This window comes from Narcine bancroftii, chromosome 9 (genome assembly GCF_036971445.1).
Source record: "Narcine bancroftii isolate sNarBan1 chromosome 9, sNarBan1.hap1, whole genome shotgun sequence".
Lineage (NCBI taxonomy): Eukaryota > Metazoa > Chordata > Chondrichthyes > Torpediniformes > Narcinidae > Narcine > Narcine bancroftii.
In genome coordinates, this window is record NC_091477.1 from 31106513 (window position 1) to 31127033 (window position 20521).

Here is a 20521-nt window from a genome sequence, read left to right on the forward strand (position 1 = left end):
ATGATCCAGAAACCTGAAGCCCTCCTTCCTACGCCATCTCTTTAGCCACATGTTAAGCTGCATTATCCTCCTGTTTCTAACCTCACTAGCATGTGGCATGGATAGCAATCCTGTGATCACAAGCCTGGAGGTCAATTTAGCACCTAACTCTTTGAAGTCTTTTGCATGACCTCATCAACCTTCTTACCCAAGTCAATGTCACTACGTGGACCATGGCATTTGGCAGCTCACCCTCCCTCCTGAGAATGCTGTGAACTTGAACCAACCGGGATTCTCGATCTCTTCCACATAACCTCTCATCTGTTCTCCTAACTATGGAATCCTCTGTCACTACTGCTTGCCTCTTCTCCTCCCTTCCCTTCTTAGCCACAAGGCCAGACACCATGCCTTCTTGTCCCTTGTAGATGCCCACCCCCCCTCCACCCCAGTAACCAACATGGTACACCAGTACTTGTTATTCCTACATTTTCTGATTATATTCCAGATTTTGACCAACTGCTATACAGATATTTAGTTTTACATTACAGTAAATACATGCCAAAGTTATACATTTTAATAATAATTTATTCATATTTACAAGGTATGATTGGTAGCACGATTGACATAGCAGTTTGCGCAATGCCGTTACTGCACCAATGATTAGGACCAGGAATCGAATCCCGTGCTGTCTGTAAGGAGTTGGTACATTATCCCTGTGCCTGCATGGGTTTTCCCCTGGGGCTCTGGCTTCCTCCCACCATTTGAAATATATCGGGGTTGTGGGTTAATTGGGTGTAATTGGGTGGCATGGGCTCGTGGCCGAAATGGCCCGTTACTGGGCTGTTTGTCTAAATTTAAAAAAAATAAATCCCTACATTGAACATTAAACAAAGAAAGAACATTTTGATGCAGTCATCATACTATTAAATGATATGAAGTGAATTATTTATGTCACTCTCACTGAAAAAACATGAATTCAATAATCTGATCATGATCAATAGCTTTCAAACTCTTTTTCAGGTGATCTACTTTAAAAAAATAGTTCACCTACGCACTTTAATAATAAATTCTCTGGTTTGCAGACTGTTAATTATTTGGAAGAGCAGAAACATAACATCCTATGATCCACATAAATGCCAAAATTATACAGCACTTTGAAGCAGCTGGAATAAGATAATCATGAAGACTGTAGATATTCATTAAAAAATCAACTAATGCTCTTCAGGGAAGGGACTTTGTTACTGTTAGCCAATATGGTCAATGTATGAGTCAGTCTCATATAAAGCTGTTAATCCTAAATATAATGAGGGAAATCTTTTAGGAAATGATTATTACCTGCACCATAAAAACATGTATTATACAATAATAACTCTGAATCATACATATGTTATTTCAAAAATCAGCATTATTTTTTGATGCAATCTTCATTTCTTAATGTCTTAATGATACACTTTTCCACCTCAACAAAAAACATTTTGCCAAATTTTTCCATTGTAATCACTGTTAAACTATGAAAACTGTGATATTTAAATGGGCAAAAATTCCAAAGTCTCACTTTAAATTCCATTGCCATCTTGCATAGCCAAAACAATGTTTGAGTTCACCAACGGACCATGGACAATTTGGAAGTTACTTAGCATTCTTTTTGTAATAGCATTATTTTAGCACTGACAGTTATCCTGCACACTCAACTGATTTATGCAACAATATATCTGTTCATTTAGAAAAAAGACAAAATCATTTGTGTTACCTCCCAGTTTCCTTGAGGTGATTGTTTCTTCAGCTTTATGGACCAGTTCTCCAGATTTCCTTCTGCACAATGTTGTATGCTCAGGATGACTGGCCCAGTCAACAGGACACCTGGAGGCCCACAGCTGACAACTGGACTGAGCAGGGTCTGACATCCTGCTAGAGGTAACCTCAATTATCAAAATGTTAAAAAAAATTAATGAGGAACACAGAATAAACAGTGCAGAAAATGTATCATTCTCATTTATACTTGTTACAATTCATCATACAGTTCTTTTGAAAATGTATTTTTACAAAAATGGAATAATGTAGAGGTTTCTTTTTTCTTGCTAAAAATAAATCAGAATAGCTAAAGTGTATGAGAACTTTATTGTTTCTAGTTAAAAATGAGGACTTATATTTTGCTTTTGTTTAAATCTAAAATATCTTGTAATTGTCAATTATTGCAAACTCATTTTTTGTTTTAAATTGTTGATATTTGACAAAAAAACCCTAAAGTTTATCAAGAAAAGGCACTAATGAAACCGATGTTGCATTTTGATTGTCATGTTATCCCCAAGGCTTAATAAAACAAAAATATTAAATTAAGATGATTAAAATAAAATCCTGAGAAAATTGCTCTAGGGGGCATAAAACACATAAATGGAAGTAACATGGATACCTTTAATTAAATTCAAATTATAACTTGAAATTTGTGAATGTCAAGGACAATTCCATTTATAGTTTACACCAATTTCACCCTAAAATCAAATTTTGACCAGATTCAAACAAGAAATTTAATACAAGTGGAGAAATGAATCTGATGTCAAGTTCGAGCCATGCTACATTGAGTATTGGAGAATTGCAATGGAAAAATCTAATTTTGGAAGCCTATTGGAAATAATTGTAATTTTCAGAAAAGTCACAATTTATGTGGATAAAATAGTCATTTGTAAGCTTCCAACACAGAAATAGGAGTTGGCTATACACTCCATGATGTTCACTTTGTAATTCAATAAATTAGGCCTGACTTGTTCTATGGCTTCAACTCCATTTTCACTTTGATTACAATAATTGTTAATTCCCTTAAAAAATCTGATTCATCATTGTATGTAGTTAACATCTCAGCATCCAAGATACCTTACAAGTTAACTTTATTTATTCATCACAAAATAACTGATCCAGTGAAATGGGATCTTCTGTGAGCAGACTAACAGGTTATCTCTAACATTCATACAGCCTTTTCAAGAACAGAATTTCTGAACATAGGATTGCAAGGAAAAGGAAGATTAATTATCACCAAGCAAGGACAGATGATAGCACAGTCATGGGATTCATTGAATGGTTGCGGGGAACAAATTGTGTTTACCCATGTTGATGCATTCTTTCACACTCATAAGCTTTCTCCCTGGTGGGAGAAGGGAGAAGAGAGTGCTTCTGTGGTGTTAAGGGTCCTTAAGTATGTTGGCTGCCTTTCCCAGGCATTGAGAAATATAGATTAAATCCATGGAGGGAAGGGAAGGTTGCATTATGTTCTAAGCTGCAATTCCCACCTCCAGCTTTTTCCAATCCTGAGCACAATAGCTCCCACACTTCACTGTGATGCACCAAGCAGTATACCTTTGAAGGTTCACCTGTAGAGGTTGCTGAGGGCTAAGGGGAAGATGCCAAACCTAGTCTTCCATGAAGGTAGACATGGTGCTCTTTCTGATAATCCTGTCATCATGTTTGTCCCGGGTTAGGTCAGTGGAGATATTTATTTGAAGAACCAGAAGCTATCTACTCTATTTTCAGCCCAACTACAATTGGTACGCCAAAAAAAAAATGCGTCTCTAAGATTTCTACCCAGGAATATCTGTGTCCCAATACATTTCAAACATGAACAAATCCAATGTCAGGAGAGGGATGGAATAAATGCTCCTGCATATATTGAAAAATAATAGTAAAGGTGTTCCACATCTTATAGAACAAAGCAATCTAGCCCTGCATATTGGAACTACCCAAAGGCACTGTAGGAGCACCAGGAGGACTACTGTGCTTCATAAGGAGGATTTAGCATAACTTTCTGAAAGAGAATTAAGAATGAAAGATAAACTCTGGGCCTTTCAATACTGCATCCCAAAATGTAAAAATAATTAAAAACATTGATTGCATCCTGTTCATCATTCCTGACATTTAATCACGTGACATCGTCAGTGTGTCCTATCTATAATGTGCATTGTAAACACTTGCTTGTGCCAGCCATTGTCAATGGGGGCCCTATGGACAACCTGGGGGGTCACAGCACATTTAAGTAAAAGCCTAACTTTCTTTTCACCTCACGCAACATAAATATTTGTTATTTTATTCATGTTGTCAATAGGAGAGAAGTACGGAAGAAACCAAAACTTGATTGCTTCACAGGGAAGAGAGGGGGGGGGGGCACATAAACTTTGTGCAGAGTCCTAAGGGAGATATAGCCAAAAAAGGTTGAGAGTGGCTTCCTTAAGCTGCCCAAACAACATCTCCTAAACCCATAAGGTATCCCACCAATGAGCACAAGGGCAGCAGGTGCATGAAAATGCAACCACATGCCAGTTGCCCCACTACGTTATGTGTCATCTAACTTGGAAAAATATTGGCGCAACTTTATCATCACTGGGTCTAACATCGAACCGAATATAATCATCAGATGTACTGAAACATTATCGGAAGCCAGATCACCATTATTTTTTTCAAGGACAATCATGCTGACTTGCCAGTGATGATCAGGTCCAATAAACACGTTACAGAGCCCTGTATAGTTAACCCCTACCCTGCAATCTGTGTCACCAAAATTATGTTTTGAATCACCTTGGTAGAATTGTTGTTCAATGCGAGAATTGATGTATCTAGACTCCGAAAACTAATACAAAACTTCTTAAGTGTAAATGTAGAAAAAACACTGTATCATGGTTAAAGTTTGAAGTTGCTACGTACCTCACATCTTCCTTTTTGTGGATAGTGAGGTACAGTTCATAAATCTTCCCTCGAGGGATGGCTTCTGGTGGAATGAGTAAGCTAATACCTGTCAGGAAATAAGAGTCTAGAGTTATTTTCTTGCCATTTCAAAAGTAAATGCATGGATTTTTTCATGAATATCAACTATTTTCACACAATTTCCTCAGTTTCCAGAGGAAGGATGTTACCCTTTTCAGTCTGTAGTTTCCAAACAGCTCCATTCTGTGTTGGCATTTAATACAATTTGGATTTCTCTTTCATCTTTCCCTCAGGCAGAATGAATAGCTTTTGTTTTTAGATTTAATAAGACTACAAAATTCAGTAACGCAACCTATTGCGAATGACATACAGTCCTGAAAAAGTCAGAAATCGGGCAAATGTTCCTTGGTTGCTCCCTGAGCAACGTGCTAATGCCTACAATACTGTCTGAAGACATCAGAGATCATAGAATAATCCAATGGAGAATTGGGAAAGGATGTTGTGTCTTGCAACAATTTAATTGGCACAAGTAGAAAATACCATGATATTGAATTTGTCATTGTCCCTTCAATCGGTTGGCATAGACGAAATGACTTTTTAAGTGATGCCGGGTTTAACTTCACTCAAATCAAATTCTGTGAGCTGCAACACTGGTTTGATTGCTTCTTCTTCTAATTGCTGCAAGGAATACTCTATTTGATGTCTCCATTCTTGAGAACAAACAAAATTGTCAGATGCAAAGGTTTTGCAATGAATATATTAGGAATACAATGCACTCTCAGAAGTGCTTCGTAGTTGTACTACTGAGCTTCTTTGTGATATGATGCTCTATTTTATAATAGAAGCTGTAGGGAACCATCATACACTCTACTATTCGGATAAGATTTTGTTTAACATAGTTACCAATAGGCAGTATAGGTTTGTCTCAAGAATTAGTTTGTGTTTAGAAGAGCTGTTCCCAATCAGCTCAGTCAACCTGGGCAAGAAATTTTCTGGAGATAACCATAAAGTATGATTCCACTTTAAGAGGTACAATCGGAAAAGCTTCGAAGAACATTTGTTAAACTAAAAAATGAAGCAAACTTGGGAAGCTATTGTATACAGCAAATGCAAAGCAAACACTCAATTTTAATCACACAGGGGTTAGTGGAGCAGTGTTGGGTAGAACAGATGGCGTAGCGGTTAGCCCAATGCCTTTGCAGTGCCAGCGATTGGGACTGGGGTTCGAATCCCACACTGGCTGTAAGGAATTTGTACGTTCTCCCCGGGGAATACGGTTTCCTCCCACCATTCAAAACATACCAGAGGTGTAGGTTAATTGGGTGCAAATTGGGTGGCACTGACTTGTGGGCTGAAATGGCCTGTTACCGTGCAGTATTTCTAAATTAGAGTCTATCCCAATTGTTAATTCGTATAGTAAAATTCATGTGCATTTCCATACGATTTTTCAGGCATTCTACTTACCTAAATGATATCAATAGCAGTAGAATGTCCAAACTTTGTCCCTAGTGATATTTTTAACTGTGTTAGTTTGAATACTGTTCACTCACACAAAAACCAGCAGTTAATAACACTGTTCATAAGTTATACATATTTAATTTTATTTCTTAATATTTTAATTCAGTGATACAGGACACCAACACGGGTGCAAGCATTGCACAATTTCTTCTTTGGCTTGGCTTCGCGGACGAAGATTTATGGAGGGGGTAAAAAGTCCACGTCAGCTGCAGGCTCGTTTGTGGCTGACAAGTCCGATGCGGGACAGGCAGACACGATTGCAGCGGTTGCAAGGGAAAATTGGTTGGTTGGGGTTGGGTGTTGGGTTTTTCCTCCTTTGCCTTTTGTCAGTGAGGTGGGCTCTGCGGTCTTCTTCAAAGGAGGTTGCACTTGTGTGCAATTAACCTACCTACCAGTATATCTTTAGAACATGGGAGGTCACTGGAGCACCTTCCCTATCTCACACCCACAACCCTTTTTATTTGCATCCATGCGCTCGTCTAAGAGTCTTTTAAATGTTCTCCTTGTACCAGCCTCCACCACCACCCCAGCCAATGCATTCCAGGCACTCACAACTCTCTGTGTAAAAAAAAAATACTTACTCTTGATGTCTCCCCTTAACCTTCCTCCTTTCACTTGGTACAGATGTCCTCTGGTGTTTGCTTCTCCCGCCCTGGGAAAAATAAATATGCTGACTGGCTATCTGTCCAGCTGATCTATGTCTCTCATAATCCTGAAAACCTCTATTAAGTCACCTCTCAACCTTTTTCACTCCAAAGACAAAAGCCCTTGCTCTGTTAATTTGTCTCATAAGTCACGTTGTCCAAACCAGGCAACATCCTGGAATATCTCCTCTGCATCCTCTCCTCAATATTCCAAGTTTGGACTAACCAGAGTTTTTTTTAAACAAAGAGTTGCAGCATTGCAGCATGGTCAGCATAGACATTAGCGCAATGCCGTTACAGCGCCAGCTATCGGGACCAGGGTTCAAATTCCATGCTATCTATATGTTCTCCCCGTGTCTGCACAGGTTTTCCCCAGCAGCTCCAGTTTCCGCCCATGCTTCAAAAATGTACTGGGGTTGTAGATCAATTGGGTATAATTGGGTGGCATGGGGTCGTGGGCCGAAAAGGCCTGTTACTCTCCTGTATGTCTAAGTTCCAAAAAAATCTTATGGCCCTTGAACTCAATCCCCTGCCTAATGAAGACCAGCAGACCATACAGAAGGCCTCAAAACCTTTTGATTCTTTCTCATCAACAGACCAAACCAATTCCCCCAACATCACCTTTCTCCAAGTCAAAGGAGCAGCCATGGGATTCCACATGGGTCCCAGCTGTGCCTGCCTTTCTCTTGGCTTTCTCAAACAATCCATGCTGCAAGCCTATACAAGGCTCAACTCTTCCTCCTCTACATTGATGACTACATTGGTGCTGCCTCATTATGAGCTCTTTAATTTTATTCATTTTGCTGCTATATTTCACTCTGACCTCAACTCCCACAACATACTCCTCTTTCTTAATCTCTCTGCCATCATCTTGGGAGACAAACTCTCTGCAGACATTTTCTACAGGCCTACCATCTCTTGCAACTACCTCGAAGCACTTCTTCTCACCCAGTCACCTGCAAGGATTCTCTCAATTCCTCTGGCTCCATGCAACTGCTCCAAAGATGAGGTCTTCCATTTCAGATCATCTGAGATCTCCTCCTTCTTCAAAAAAAAACATAGCTTCCCTTTACCACCATCAACTCGGCCTTTCATTTCTTGCATATTTGTCCTGGCCCCCTCTGCCACTAGCTGCAATGAGAACAGGCTTCTCCTTGTCCTCACTTTACCACCCTATCAGTCTCTGCATTCAACATATTATTCTCCGCAATTTCCATCACCTACAACATGATCTCACCCCCAGACTCATCTTCCTATCTCCTCTGCTCTCTGCTTTCTGAAAGGACTGAACCCTCCATGACTCACTCACCACTTGGCACCTTCCCCTGTGACCTCCAGACATGCCACACTTGCACCCACACCTCTCCCCTCACCACCATTCGAGATCCCAAACAGTTCTTTCGAGTGAAGCAACACTTTACTTGTTAATCTGCTGGAGTGATCTACTCCATTTGATGTTTCTCTACATCGGAGCGACTGGACGCAGACTGGGATATCGCTTTGCTGAGCACCTTCGCTCTGTCCGTATCAGTTACAGGGATCTCCCAGTGGCCAAACATTTCAATTCTGCACCCCACTCTTGTGCCAACATATCTGTTCATGGCCTCATGCACTGCCAAACCAAGGCTACCCATAAATTGGAGGAGTAGCACCTAATATTCCATCTGGGCATTAATATTAACCTCAGGTTTCTGCTACACTACTCCCTCTCTCTATATCACTCTGTCTCCTTTCTTCCAGCTCTCCACCACCCTCCCTCTCTATTCCTTGTTTTCTCTTGTGCCTTCCCTCCCTTATACACCTATTACCTCTTGTCTGTGGGCCTGTGCTCCTCCCCTTACCCCTCCCCCCTCCATTTCATTCAGGCACTTGCCTACATTTTGCTTATTCTTTGATGAAGGGCTGAACTCCAAAACATTGGTTATGTATCTTTATCTTTGCTAAATAAAGCAATGCTGTTTGACCTGCTGAGTTTCTCCTGCTTTGTGTTTTTACTATAGCATAAACCAAGGTTCCATGCATCCCAAGCTTCATGACTTTCGGAATAATTCTATATCGGGGACCTTGTCAAATGCCTTATTAAAATCTATGTACACCATTTCTATTTCTATTGCCTACTTTCAATATTTCTCTTGTCACTTCCTCAAAAGACTCAATTAGGCTCATAAGGGCATGATTTGCCTCCAACAAGCCTTGTTGATTTTTCCTGAGAAAACTATTCTTAACTAAATGTTGGTAAATGTTATCCCTGAGAATCGTTTCCAATAGTTTGTCCACCACTGATGTAAGTCTCACCCACCATTTCTTTTCCATGATGCCTTACTTCGGCAACTCTTTGCGAGTAGCTCTGACAGGAATTATTAAATATTCCTATTCATAACTACTAAAATACAACAAAAGAGCCAGAATCACAAAAACAAACATACCCGTGAACAAAGATGTCCTAAAATTGCTGGCATACCTCGGAATTGGCAAAATCGATAGTCTTCGTTGGGCAGCGGGACCTTAAAACAGCCAGTGCTCAGTTAAGTGCAACAACGTCATCACAGGAATTTTAAACACCCAGCAATCAGGCCATTTAAACTTTGCGGCAGACGCTCAGTATATTTAAAAATCATGGAAACTACCAGCAGTGGACCCACGGACCAGGTAAAGAAGACCCAACCACATGGATGCGGGGGTGGGGGGGGGGGCGGGGGCTACATGTCAAGCTGAAACACCAGGATCTGAGGCTCCGCTCCCTACCATTCTCCTGGCCAATGTTCAATCTCCTTGGAGAGCAAATTGATGAACTCCAAGTCAGACTTTAACATCAGGGAGTACTACATGACGTGCTTTACAGAAACAAATCTAAATGCAGACATTTCCAGACACAATGCTGCAGCCCAAGGGCTGCATCCTCCATCATGCAGACCCAACACCGGCATCTGGAAAAACCAGAGGAGGCACCGTTTGTGGCATCATCAATTCATCGTGGTGCACACATGTGACATTCATGTACCATTCCTGCTCCCCGACCTGGAACAACTGACGATCAAGTCTCACCCATTCTACATGCTGAGGGAGTTCACCACCATCATCCTGGTTGCAGTGTACATTCAGTGCCAGGCTAATTTCAGGCTGGCACTGGAGGCACTGAACACTGTGATTAACAGCCATGTGACAGCACATTCTGATGCCTATTGTAAGGTAAAACATCATGAGATGGGAATGTGTAGGGAGTTACCCTGTACAGGGCAGTAACAAGAAGGGGAGGTGTCCTTGTACTCCTGTTAGGTAAAACATCATGAGATGGGAATGTACAGGGCTGTAACAAGATGTAAATGCATCCTTGTACTTACAAGATAAGAGAGACATTGATGGATTGAGAGGCAGGAAGCTAGCAGGGAAAGGATAGCAACAGTTTTAGTCATTGGACAAGTAATGATATGATGATGTTCTAAGCATGTATCCAAGGGTATAAAAAATCACCATTTTGCTGATAACGGCAGAATGCATTCTCCGACTAACTTTGTTAGTCGCAAGTGTTACAATCCGGTAATAAAGAACAAAGAACCCTGATTTCGACTCAGTCTGGTGTTTGTCTCACTCATTCATGAACAAAGCAGACCTTACACTTTCCAATCATTGTAGGGGACTTCAATATGGGCAACCTGACAAACTACCACCAATACATCACATGCAAAACCAGGGGAACCAACACACTCAACTGCAACACCACCACAACCACACTTCAGTAAGTCTGACCACCTGGCTGTACTTCTACTCGCGGCGTACAAGCAGAGACTGAGGACTACAGCACCAGTGGTGAAGACACATGTGATGAAAGTATGATCAAAGGAGGTGGAGGAGCGCCTGCAGGACTGCTTTGTATCAGTGGACTGGCACATATTCAAGAGCTCATCCGTGAACTTGATTGAATATGCAACAGACGTCACCAACTTCATCAATTCCTGCGTGGATGAGTGTGCGCCCACGCGCACATACTGGGTTTTCTCCAACCAGAAGCCCTGGATGAACCAGAGAATTTGCAATCTACTGAGGGTGAGAACAAAGGCATTTAAGGCCAGGGATCGGGACATTTACAAGAAGCCAAGGTATGATCTGTGGAAGGCCATCTCTGAAGTAAAGTGGCAATTCCGGAGGCAGCTAGAGACAGATACATGCCAGCTATGGCAGGGAGTTCAGTCCATTACTTCCTACAAAACCAGGGCAAACACAATAGTCGGCTGTGATGCTTCATTACCCAATGAGCTGAACACCTTCTATGCCCACTTTGAGAAGAACAAAACAGTGTCTACTAGAATCCCTGAAAAGGCTGAGGACTCTGTGATATCTGTCTCCGAGGGTGATGACAGAACAGCATTCAAGAAGGTCAACCCTTGCAAGGTGTCACACCCTGATGGCGTACCTGGCAGGGTATTGAAAATCTGTGCCAACCAACTAGCCAGAGGGTTCATGGACTTTTTCATCCTCTCATTGCTGCAGTCAGAGATTCCCACCTGTTTCAAAAGGTCATCAATCAGCCCAAGAGCAGTGTGAGCTGCCTCAGCAACTACCATCCCGTATCACTAACTTTTACTGTGATGAAATGCATTGAGCGGCTGGTCATGGCCAGAATTAACATGTACCTAAGCAAAGTTCTGAACATGTGGCAATTCGCTTATCGTTACAATTCCTTCACAGCAGATGCGATATCGCTGGGTCTCTACTCAGCTCTGGATCACCTCGAAAACAGCAGTTGATATATATGACTGCTCTTCGACTACAGCTCGACCTTCAATTTCAGCCTGTTCAAGAAGCTACAAACTCTTATTTTGGGGATTATTATTTGGGGGGTGGGAGTTGGTAGGGTTTATTGGGGTATAGTTTGTAGCATATATTAATTTGAATATATGATTGAGATTTTTTGTATTTGGATACTAATAGAGGTTTGAAAATTTTAAATAAAATAGTTAAAAAAAAAAGCTATAAACTCTAGGCCTCTGACCCCCACCCAACCCCGGCCACTACTGGATCCTTGACTTCCTCTTTGGAAGACCGCAGTCAGTATGAATTGGCCTCCGCCTCACTAATTATCAACACAGGCGCACCCCAAGGTTGCGTGCATAGCCCACTGTTCTACTCATTATACACCCATAACTGTGTGACCAGGCACAATTCCAATGTTATCTACAAGTTTGCCGATGACTCACAGTTGTTGGCAGAATCACAAATGGCAATGAGGAAACGTACAGGAGGGAGATAGATCAGCTCAAAGAATGGCGTAATGGCCACTACCTTGTGCTCAATGTTAGCAAAACCAAGGAGACAATTATGGACTTCAGAAGGAAGTCAGAGGAACACAACCTAGTCTCATCGAGGGCTCAGTAGTGGAGAGGGTAAAAAACTTCAAATTCCCGGGTGTCAACATCTTCAAAGATCTGTCCTGGAGCCTCCATGTTGATGTAATCACAAAGAAGGCTCGCCAGCAGCTATGCTTTGTGAGGTGTCTGAGGCGGTTTGTTATATCACTGTAAACTTCTACAGGTGCACCACGGAGAGCATTCTGGCTGGTTGCATCACTGCCTTGTATGAAGGTGCTAACTCTCAGGACAAGAATAAACTCCAGAGGGTTGCAAACTTGGCCTGCAACATTGCAGACACCAGACCTCACTCTTTCAAGGACATCTACATGAGGCAGTGTCTTTAAAATATTGGCTTCTATGCTCAAAGACCCTGACTACCCAGGCCATGCCCTCCTCACTCTGCTCCAAGTGGGAAAAAAACAAGCACTCAATGGCACAAGGACAGCTTCTTCCCCACTGCCATCAGGTTCCTTAATAATCATGAAACCAAAGAGACTACCTTACTTTTCGTGCACTATTTTTTAAAAAAAATTTTAGCTATGTTGTAAGATGGCTAGAATATGAATATTTGTACTATGATGTTGACAATAAAATCTGATTCTATAATTCCCAGGATTCTCCCTAATATCTTTTTCGAAACAACACTATTTTTGCCATTCACCACTCCTCCAGAACCTCTCCTGAGGCCGCCAATGCCCCAGCAATCTCTTCCCTCGTTCCTGTGGTAATCTAGGGTATATCTCGCCTGGTCCTGGGAATTTATCAATTTGAATGTTTTTAAGAAGATCAGTGCAACATCTTTCTTATAATCAACATGCTGTGTGATAAAAGAGAGGACATACAATACATTTTATGCAGCTCTAATCTCCAACCAACTCTCTTTCATCAATTTGGGTGCACTGTCGGAGGATGAGTACATGTAATATGAAGGCAGATGCTATTGTGACCGAGTATTTTGAGGTGGTTTGGGAGGAATTGCTAGAGCAGCTTGCACACATACATTTTAAAACACTGAATTTTTGCAGGACTTTTGCAGAATCCTTTATGCAGAAAGATCGACAAAGTTTCAGCGTACAGCTTGCCTGGGAGAGCATGTGATCTCTGCAGTGAGAGACAGAATAGCTTTGCTCTCAGAGAGGGAGGGAGTGAGAGAGAAAGTCACAGAAATCAGTACCAGAGGGACAAGCTGGCAAACTTTGGAAGGCTGCCTGGTCAAAGGAGAAGATAGGCGGTCTGAAAGATGACTTGACAGAAATAGGATCATCTAGAGAAGGGGGAAAGTTTCGTCAGCAAGAATGATTGAGAAGAAATCAGTTGTGGATGTCCTGGAAAAGGAATCTCTCTCTAAAAACCAGCAAGAACCCTCCTGAGTGGAAACCATTTGCCTGTTAAGCACCAAAGACTGGTGAACTTTGTTAATGCTAACTTCTGTGCACAGTACAAAAATTGCCTGCAACCAGTGAGATTGGACTGTGATCCAAAGAACTTTTCTAATCTTATACATTACACACACCTGTGCTTAGTATTTGAGGGGGGGGATTAAGTGGGTTAGGTAGGTTAAGTAAGTAGGTTAAGAAATAAGTTAAAGTCTAATTCTGTTTTCTTGTTCAAATATAATTAAAAACTACTTTTGTTTAAGTGACCCTGTGTTGTGGTGCATATCTATTGCTGCTGGTGTTTGGGGTCCTCTGGACTCCGTAACACTATACTTCCATAAATCAGGTCACCCAAACCTCAATCAATCTGAAGTATGCAGGCAACTTGCATCTGCATATGCTCCAATGTTGGAATCTCTCATTATCAATATGTTGAAAAGTGAAACAAGTTTAAGGGAGGTGTATAAATAAAAAAGAATATGAATAAACTGTAATCACCAGGAGAGAGAGAGAAAAATGCATTAGATATATATTGGAGTTGTCAGTAATTGCTTAAATTGTGAAGTCAACACCAAGTTGAAAAACCATTAAGCATGTAGATGGAAGAAGAGTTGCACTCCTCTTACTTTGATCTACTTTGAGCAGAAATTCAGTCAGTAAATAACATGGTGAGTGCAGAAACTCAGGATTATTTCTGTCGTGTCAGAGAAGGTGTTATGTAAAGCAGTCACTCAATCTGCCTTTGGTATCTTCAGCAGAGAAGACTCCTATGTGAGAACCAAATGCAATGATTAAATTAAACGAAGTACAATTCACAGCTTTAAATGGAAAGTGTATTTGGTGTCCTGTTAGTGAGAGTAGAGATAGAAGAGCAGTTGGTTTCATATCTTGCTTTAGAAGTAAAGGTGCTGAGAGCAGTAAGAAAGGTCATTGCTTTACTATGGACTCTTATTACATACTTTATGGACTCTCTTTTCTTCATCTTTTCTTGGGAATGTCGGGAGGTGTGGGAGGGGGTGCTGGGATATTATCATCATTTATTTGATACAATATATTATTATATCTGTATTTTGAAATATATTTGAGTGCATGTATGGTTAAAAAAATCCAAAAAAATTAAGGTAATTGTTGCTTGAACTATTGAGTAGTTAAGGCATTTTATATTTTATTTTAGAACTATAGAACACTACAGCACAGAAAGAGGCCATTGGGCCCATCTAGTCAGTGCCAACCATCATCTCCCTAGTCCCACTGACCTGCTCCCATACCATAACCCTCCAGTCCTCTCACTTCCATATACCTATCCAATTTACTCCTAAAACACACGATTGAGCCTACATTCACCACATAAGATGGCAGCTCATTCCACACTCCCATCTCCCTCTGAATGAAAAACTTCCCCCTAAACCTCTCCCCCTTCAGCTTAAAAGTATGACCTCTCATATGTATATCTCCAAATCTAAGTGGAAAAAGTCTATTCACATCCATTTTTTCTATGCCGCTCATAATCTTGTAAACTTTGATCACATCTCCCCTCATTCTTCTTCACTTCAAGGAATAAAGTCCTAACCTGTCCAATCTTTCCCTGTAACTCAACCCATGAAGACCCGGCGACATTCTAGTAAACCTTTTCTGCACTCTTTCAATCTTATTGCTATCCTTCCTGTAGTTAGGCACCAAGAAATGCACACAATATTCCAAATTTGGCCTTACCAATGTCTTAAACAACTTCAACATAACATCCCAACTCTCCTATACTCAATATTTTGATTTATAAAGGTTAGATACCAAAAGTTCTCTTTAAAACCCTGTCCATATGCGACACCACCTTCAGGGAAAAATGTATCTGCACTTTGCTCCTCCGCACTTCTCAGTGCCTTATCATTTACTGAACATCTCCTACTTTGGTCACTGTATACCTCCTACCTTCCAAAAAGCATCACCTCACTCTTGTCTGCGTTAAACTCCAAATGCAACTTTTAGGCCCATTCTCTGAGCTGGTCCAGATCCCTCTGCAAGCTTTGATAACCTTCCTCGCTGTCCACAATGCCTCCTATCTTTGTATCATCAGTAAACTTGCTGATCCAATTCACAACATTATTATCCAGATCATCCATTTTAGAATTGCAGCATCTACAGTTTTCTTGGCAGTCTCACCTCTTCAACAGGAACAGCTGTCATTTGCAGTCAGATAATTAGTGTCCTGGATTTTTTTAAAAATAGCACAGCGCTGTTCCAGCAAACAGCAGGAGTTTCACCTAACCCTCAGGTCTCAAGTCAAAGGTGCCAATTTATTTTACCCTCTCAATTAATAAAATTTCACATTTTGGAGATGTGGCGAAACAAGAGAGATCTTCACATTTACTATATGATGCATTCCTTGAAATAAAACCACTTTTGATCTCTCACATGTGATCAAAGTCTACAGGCCAGATGCTATAGAACCAGAGATGTTTACAGTGAAAATTAAGGCCTTTCAACTAGAACAATTCTTTAGCAGACTATTTCAATAACCATGGTTTGTTCATGTAGCCTCATTTTTGGCCTATCTTTTATGTTTTTTTTTCATTTAAAGAATGCAAATATCCTCCTAACAATTGTAAAATAATGAAACCCCTCTGGCATTCTCATGAAATGAAATGTAAAATTATGCTGGATAGAACGTAGCTGGTCAATTAGATGGAGACAGCTCCATATTAAGTAATTCATCCACAGACTTGTTTAGCACAGAAACAGGCTCTTCAGCTCACCTAGTCCATGCCAGCCAGCCAGCAAGCAAGCACATGCACCAAATCTTGTAAATTGTTCTTATTTTTGATCATTTAAAGAGATTTTTTTTGCTTATCGAGTAAAGGTATGATAGAGGGGGAGTGGTAATTTAAAGAATATCAAACGTTCAAGGGACTTGATGGTGAAATGAAACTGTGTTCTTGATATTTTTGGTTGGGCAAGCCATTTACCATATCAGATGGCAGCTCCCATGTTCAAATAGCTAATTGCTAAAATTTAACTAATTTGATGATCTATTGTTATTTTATCATCAACTCATCGAATCATCTCAGCAAAATCATCGAATTTTAAACAATTGAACATAATTTATTCTTAAACTTCTTTGTCCAAATTATAAGATTTCCGGGTGTGAAATGGTTCAAAAGAGGCTCATACTAAATTGAGGAAACTGTTTCCATGGTGCCCTATTTTCTTTATTCATTAGTCAGAGTTTTCTGTTGGGGTTAAACATACACAAAATATCCACACTTGCAGATCCCATTCTAATGATCAACCTGCTGTTGAAGTCGGCTCGAATCCTCAAAGACTGGCCCTGTGCACAATCATACATTGTTCTCACTTGAGGCCACAGTGTAAAGCACCACACATAAAACCGATGAAAAGAACATTAGCAATCAACAGTACTGTGACCTTGACTTAGCAAGCTATCAAAACTTCCAATAGATTTTTAAAAAAATTGCTGGCATTCAGAAATATTGAAGACTGAAATACACAGTACATAAAAGATTAAAGCAAAGGATTTCATAACAATCAATTAATTCAATGATATAAATTATTTCGTACTTGTTCTTTTGTATCCATTTCTCTCTGTTCAAATGAGCACAATCTGGAAATGGTTGGTGAAGTGTGACCAGCAAGCTCCAGTCTTCCCTGTTCACGGGGAATTCTGACTTCTACTTTCAAAATCTAGCCCACTGAACTCAAAGGAATGGGGCATGAGGTAGAGTACGCTCTTGATTTGCAAAGAAGCTGCTTTGCACTTTTGATACAAACTATTTTCACCTTGATTTTCCAGTTTAAAATTAAGTCATCACTTCTAATGTCATTCTTAATAGGTCTCTTCAGTGCCTTATCCACAAATATTGCAAATTTCCTCACGTAAAGCACCTGAAGCGTGGAAACAATATTCCAACTGCAGGCACTGTTAATTCTCTTCATCCTAAAATAAGCCCTCATTAGTCATTTTGCTCCATTTTCTGGCATCTAATAACAATCCCATCTGTGCTGCTAAAATCCCTGTAACACTGCATGTCCTGATTAAATTAACATGTTTCCTCTGGTGCACTTCTAAAGCACCTTATGATAACTAACATGTATAATGTTCATTACGTTTTCTTCCAATTGCTTCCACTAGTTATAACTCTATGTCACTTCTGGTTCCTTTAATGTCTGCTTTCGTTCAGACACTTGATGCTAGGTTGATTTTCCACCTTTCTCAAATTTCTAAAAAAAAAAAGAGCAACCTGATTCTAAAAACACCAGTTATCACGAAAGCTTTTGAAGGCCAAGAAATATCCATAGATCTAATTTGGGATCTAACTCTTTCATGACCATGTATTAACTACAACAAGCTAATGTTTCTGAGCAAGATCTATAAGCCTAATTTACATTTGTTGCTCACAGAAAATATCCTCTTTCTGATTCACATTTACCAATTTAAAAAAAAGTCCCTACCAGAACTGGAAAGTGCACATAATTATTATTAAAAACTAAGGATAGCTACAGCCAGTTATTTAATGTGAAAAAAACTTTTCATCCGACAAAATACTCAAGTCAGTAACATTGAAAACTAAACAACAATTGTTAGAGAAAAATTAGATTAACCTCATTTGATTTTTGTAATCATTTTAACCAAGGCTGTGACCTAAAGATTATCTTTGGTTTGCATTAAGAAATTAGGTCTCTTAAGTTTTTTTTTTTACACCACATTAACCAGAATCATCATTATTTTCCACAATAAGTTCAAACAGTCATTTGAGTTTACAGAAAAAAATTGAATCTTTTTTCCTATTTTCAATTCAGCCTTAAGTGACTTATACCTAAACAAAATCTTTGGATAATTTTTATATTTTTTGTGACAATTATTTTATGGATATGGATCCATTGAATACTGACACTTGCATTTTAATCTAATGCAATTATTCTCAACCTTTTTCCATTCACATGCCACTTTGAGTAATCCCTATGCTATCAGTGCTCTGTGATTAGTAAGGTATTGCTTAAGGTGGTATGTGAGTGGAAAAGGAAGGTTGAGAATCACTGCCCTGGATCCAATTGTTAATGAAATATATTGTTTGAGAAAAATTGTCATTGGCCCATTTCCTTAGGAGTTCTGAAACCGTGCACATAACAAGTCAATGAGGTATGATTAAAACAGTGGTTTTCAACCTTTCTCTTTCCACCCACATACCACCTTAAGCAATCCTTTACAGAGCATCTATGGCATAAGCAATACTTAAAGTGGCATGTGAGTGGAAAGAAAAAGGTTGAGAACCATTGATCTAATGTCTATTTTCTCTTTGTTTAGAAAATAAACAAATGTTTTGAATAATCTTAGCAAATTGGTGGTCCAATACATTTTAGCAGAATATTTTCATGTTTTGATGTGCACCATATTTTAATACCATTGAGAAGACATTGTTTATATGTCTAATATCTCCTCTGAACCTACTTATTTTATTAATCCATCAGACATAGATGGCAAATGGAGCTATAGCAATGCAAACATGAGGCAAATATCCATTAAAGTTTTGTTTGTTGTAATTGGAAGATCAATATTAAATCTGCAAACATTTCATTGTATAATTTAGTGCTTTTGATGTCATCAGTTTATTGTTGGCTTCATTCATCTTTGTAAAATATACATAATTGAACTGAGAATCAAAATGGAATCTATTATTTCTTGGTTGGGAAGAAGAATAAGGAATTGGTGTGATTGGTATGAATTATGTTTGTTAAGGCCTAAAGAAGACAATTGTCCATTAAATATATATGCCTCATCAATGTAATTTTACAGACCAAATAATCTTACTTGCATAACCCAGTTAGAATATTGTTCAGCTTCAAAGTCTGTTGGGGAAATATGTCAACTGGTGGCCAGAGACTTGTCTTATTCCATCAGGAGAACGCTGCTTTTTATCTCTTTGCCCATCGTGTCTCCTAGCAGCACTGATATATTTGCAGTACATGTTAGGAAATAGCACACTGTTGAATTAAGCAATTTGTTTTGAGTCTCCTCAAGAAGCTATGCAGTTAATTTTCTGCACATCTAATCCAGGAAATTAGGAGAGAGAAATCCAATTACACAGAATGGTAACCATATGAAGTGTAGTATTACTGCTCCAGAACCACCCCACAATGATAATACACAATAAGAAGTCCTACTTCAGCACTCATTCTCATTGGAGTATAATCCAGTTGTCAACTTCAATCATTCTTTTCTTAAACAAGAGAGTGTCTGCTCTTGGAAAGTTGGAATACCCTTTTAAAATGAGTACACTTTGCAAATTTTCTGTGACTAGTAGTGATAAAATGTTTCTCTAATGGTAATATAGAACAGCTTTAAAACTAACCAACTTGCTGACACTGTAAATGCATTGTAAATTGGCATAACACAATGTTGGAGATATTTATTTCAATTTAGTTCTTAAAATAACTATCACATAAATAGCTATTAGCTGTTGATTTTATCTCATTTACCTCTGCTGGGAATGGTTAGACGACCACCTAAAAAATTAAATGTTCCAAATGCAGTATTTGAAGCAACTCTCAATAATGACTTGGTGCCCGTTTGCATCGAAAGCCTTGCCATGAAGTTGGAAGTATCGGACAATGCTGTACCATTACGTAACGTGTGTCTTTCACTTGCAAGTGGGTCCAGAAGTGGGGAGTTAGTCATTGGAATCTTGTCTGAAATATCCTGCCGTGAACGGATGGAGCCTTGATATGTTGATGAGCTTGTGAGGTCAGGCTGGATTGTAAGCAAATGGGAGTTATCTATCAGAATGAAAACAGATAAGCCACTGTGAAAAAAATTCTGCATTTCAAGGATTACTAATCATTGTTTTCAGATCAGTACAATATTGTGTACTCTCAGAAATATCTCAAAAAAGAAATTTTTCTGTATACATCTTAGATTCAACAATTTTAATTATTAGATACTAAGTCAAATATAGCCATT

At 39.4% G+C, this 20521-nt stretch overlaps 1 protein-coding gene across 17 annotated transcripts in view; it reads right to left on the reverse strand.

Annotated features, from left to right (window-relative positions):
- The window catches only part of unc5a (unc-5 netrin receptor A), a 301205-nt gene that overhangs the window by 60208 nt on the left and 220476 nt on the right, over positions 1 to 20521 (reverse strand). For all 17 annotated transcript variants that reach the window (XR_011344851.1, XR_011344852.1, XM_069898690.1 and 14 more), the window contains 3 exons: positions 20041 to 20337; positions 4666 to 4753; positions 1730 to 1898 (listed from right to left, as the gene is read on the reverse strand). Coding sequence is in view for 15 of the 17 variants with exons in the window: in XM_069898690.1 (XP_069754791.1) it covers positions 1730 to 1898; positions 4666 to 4753; positions 20041 to 20337 (554 nt within the window). In the remaining 2 variants the exon portion in view is untranslated. The remainder of the gene's footprint in view (positions 1 to 1729; positions 1899 to 4665; positions 4754 to 20040; positions 20338 to 20521) is intronic.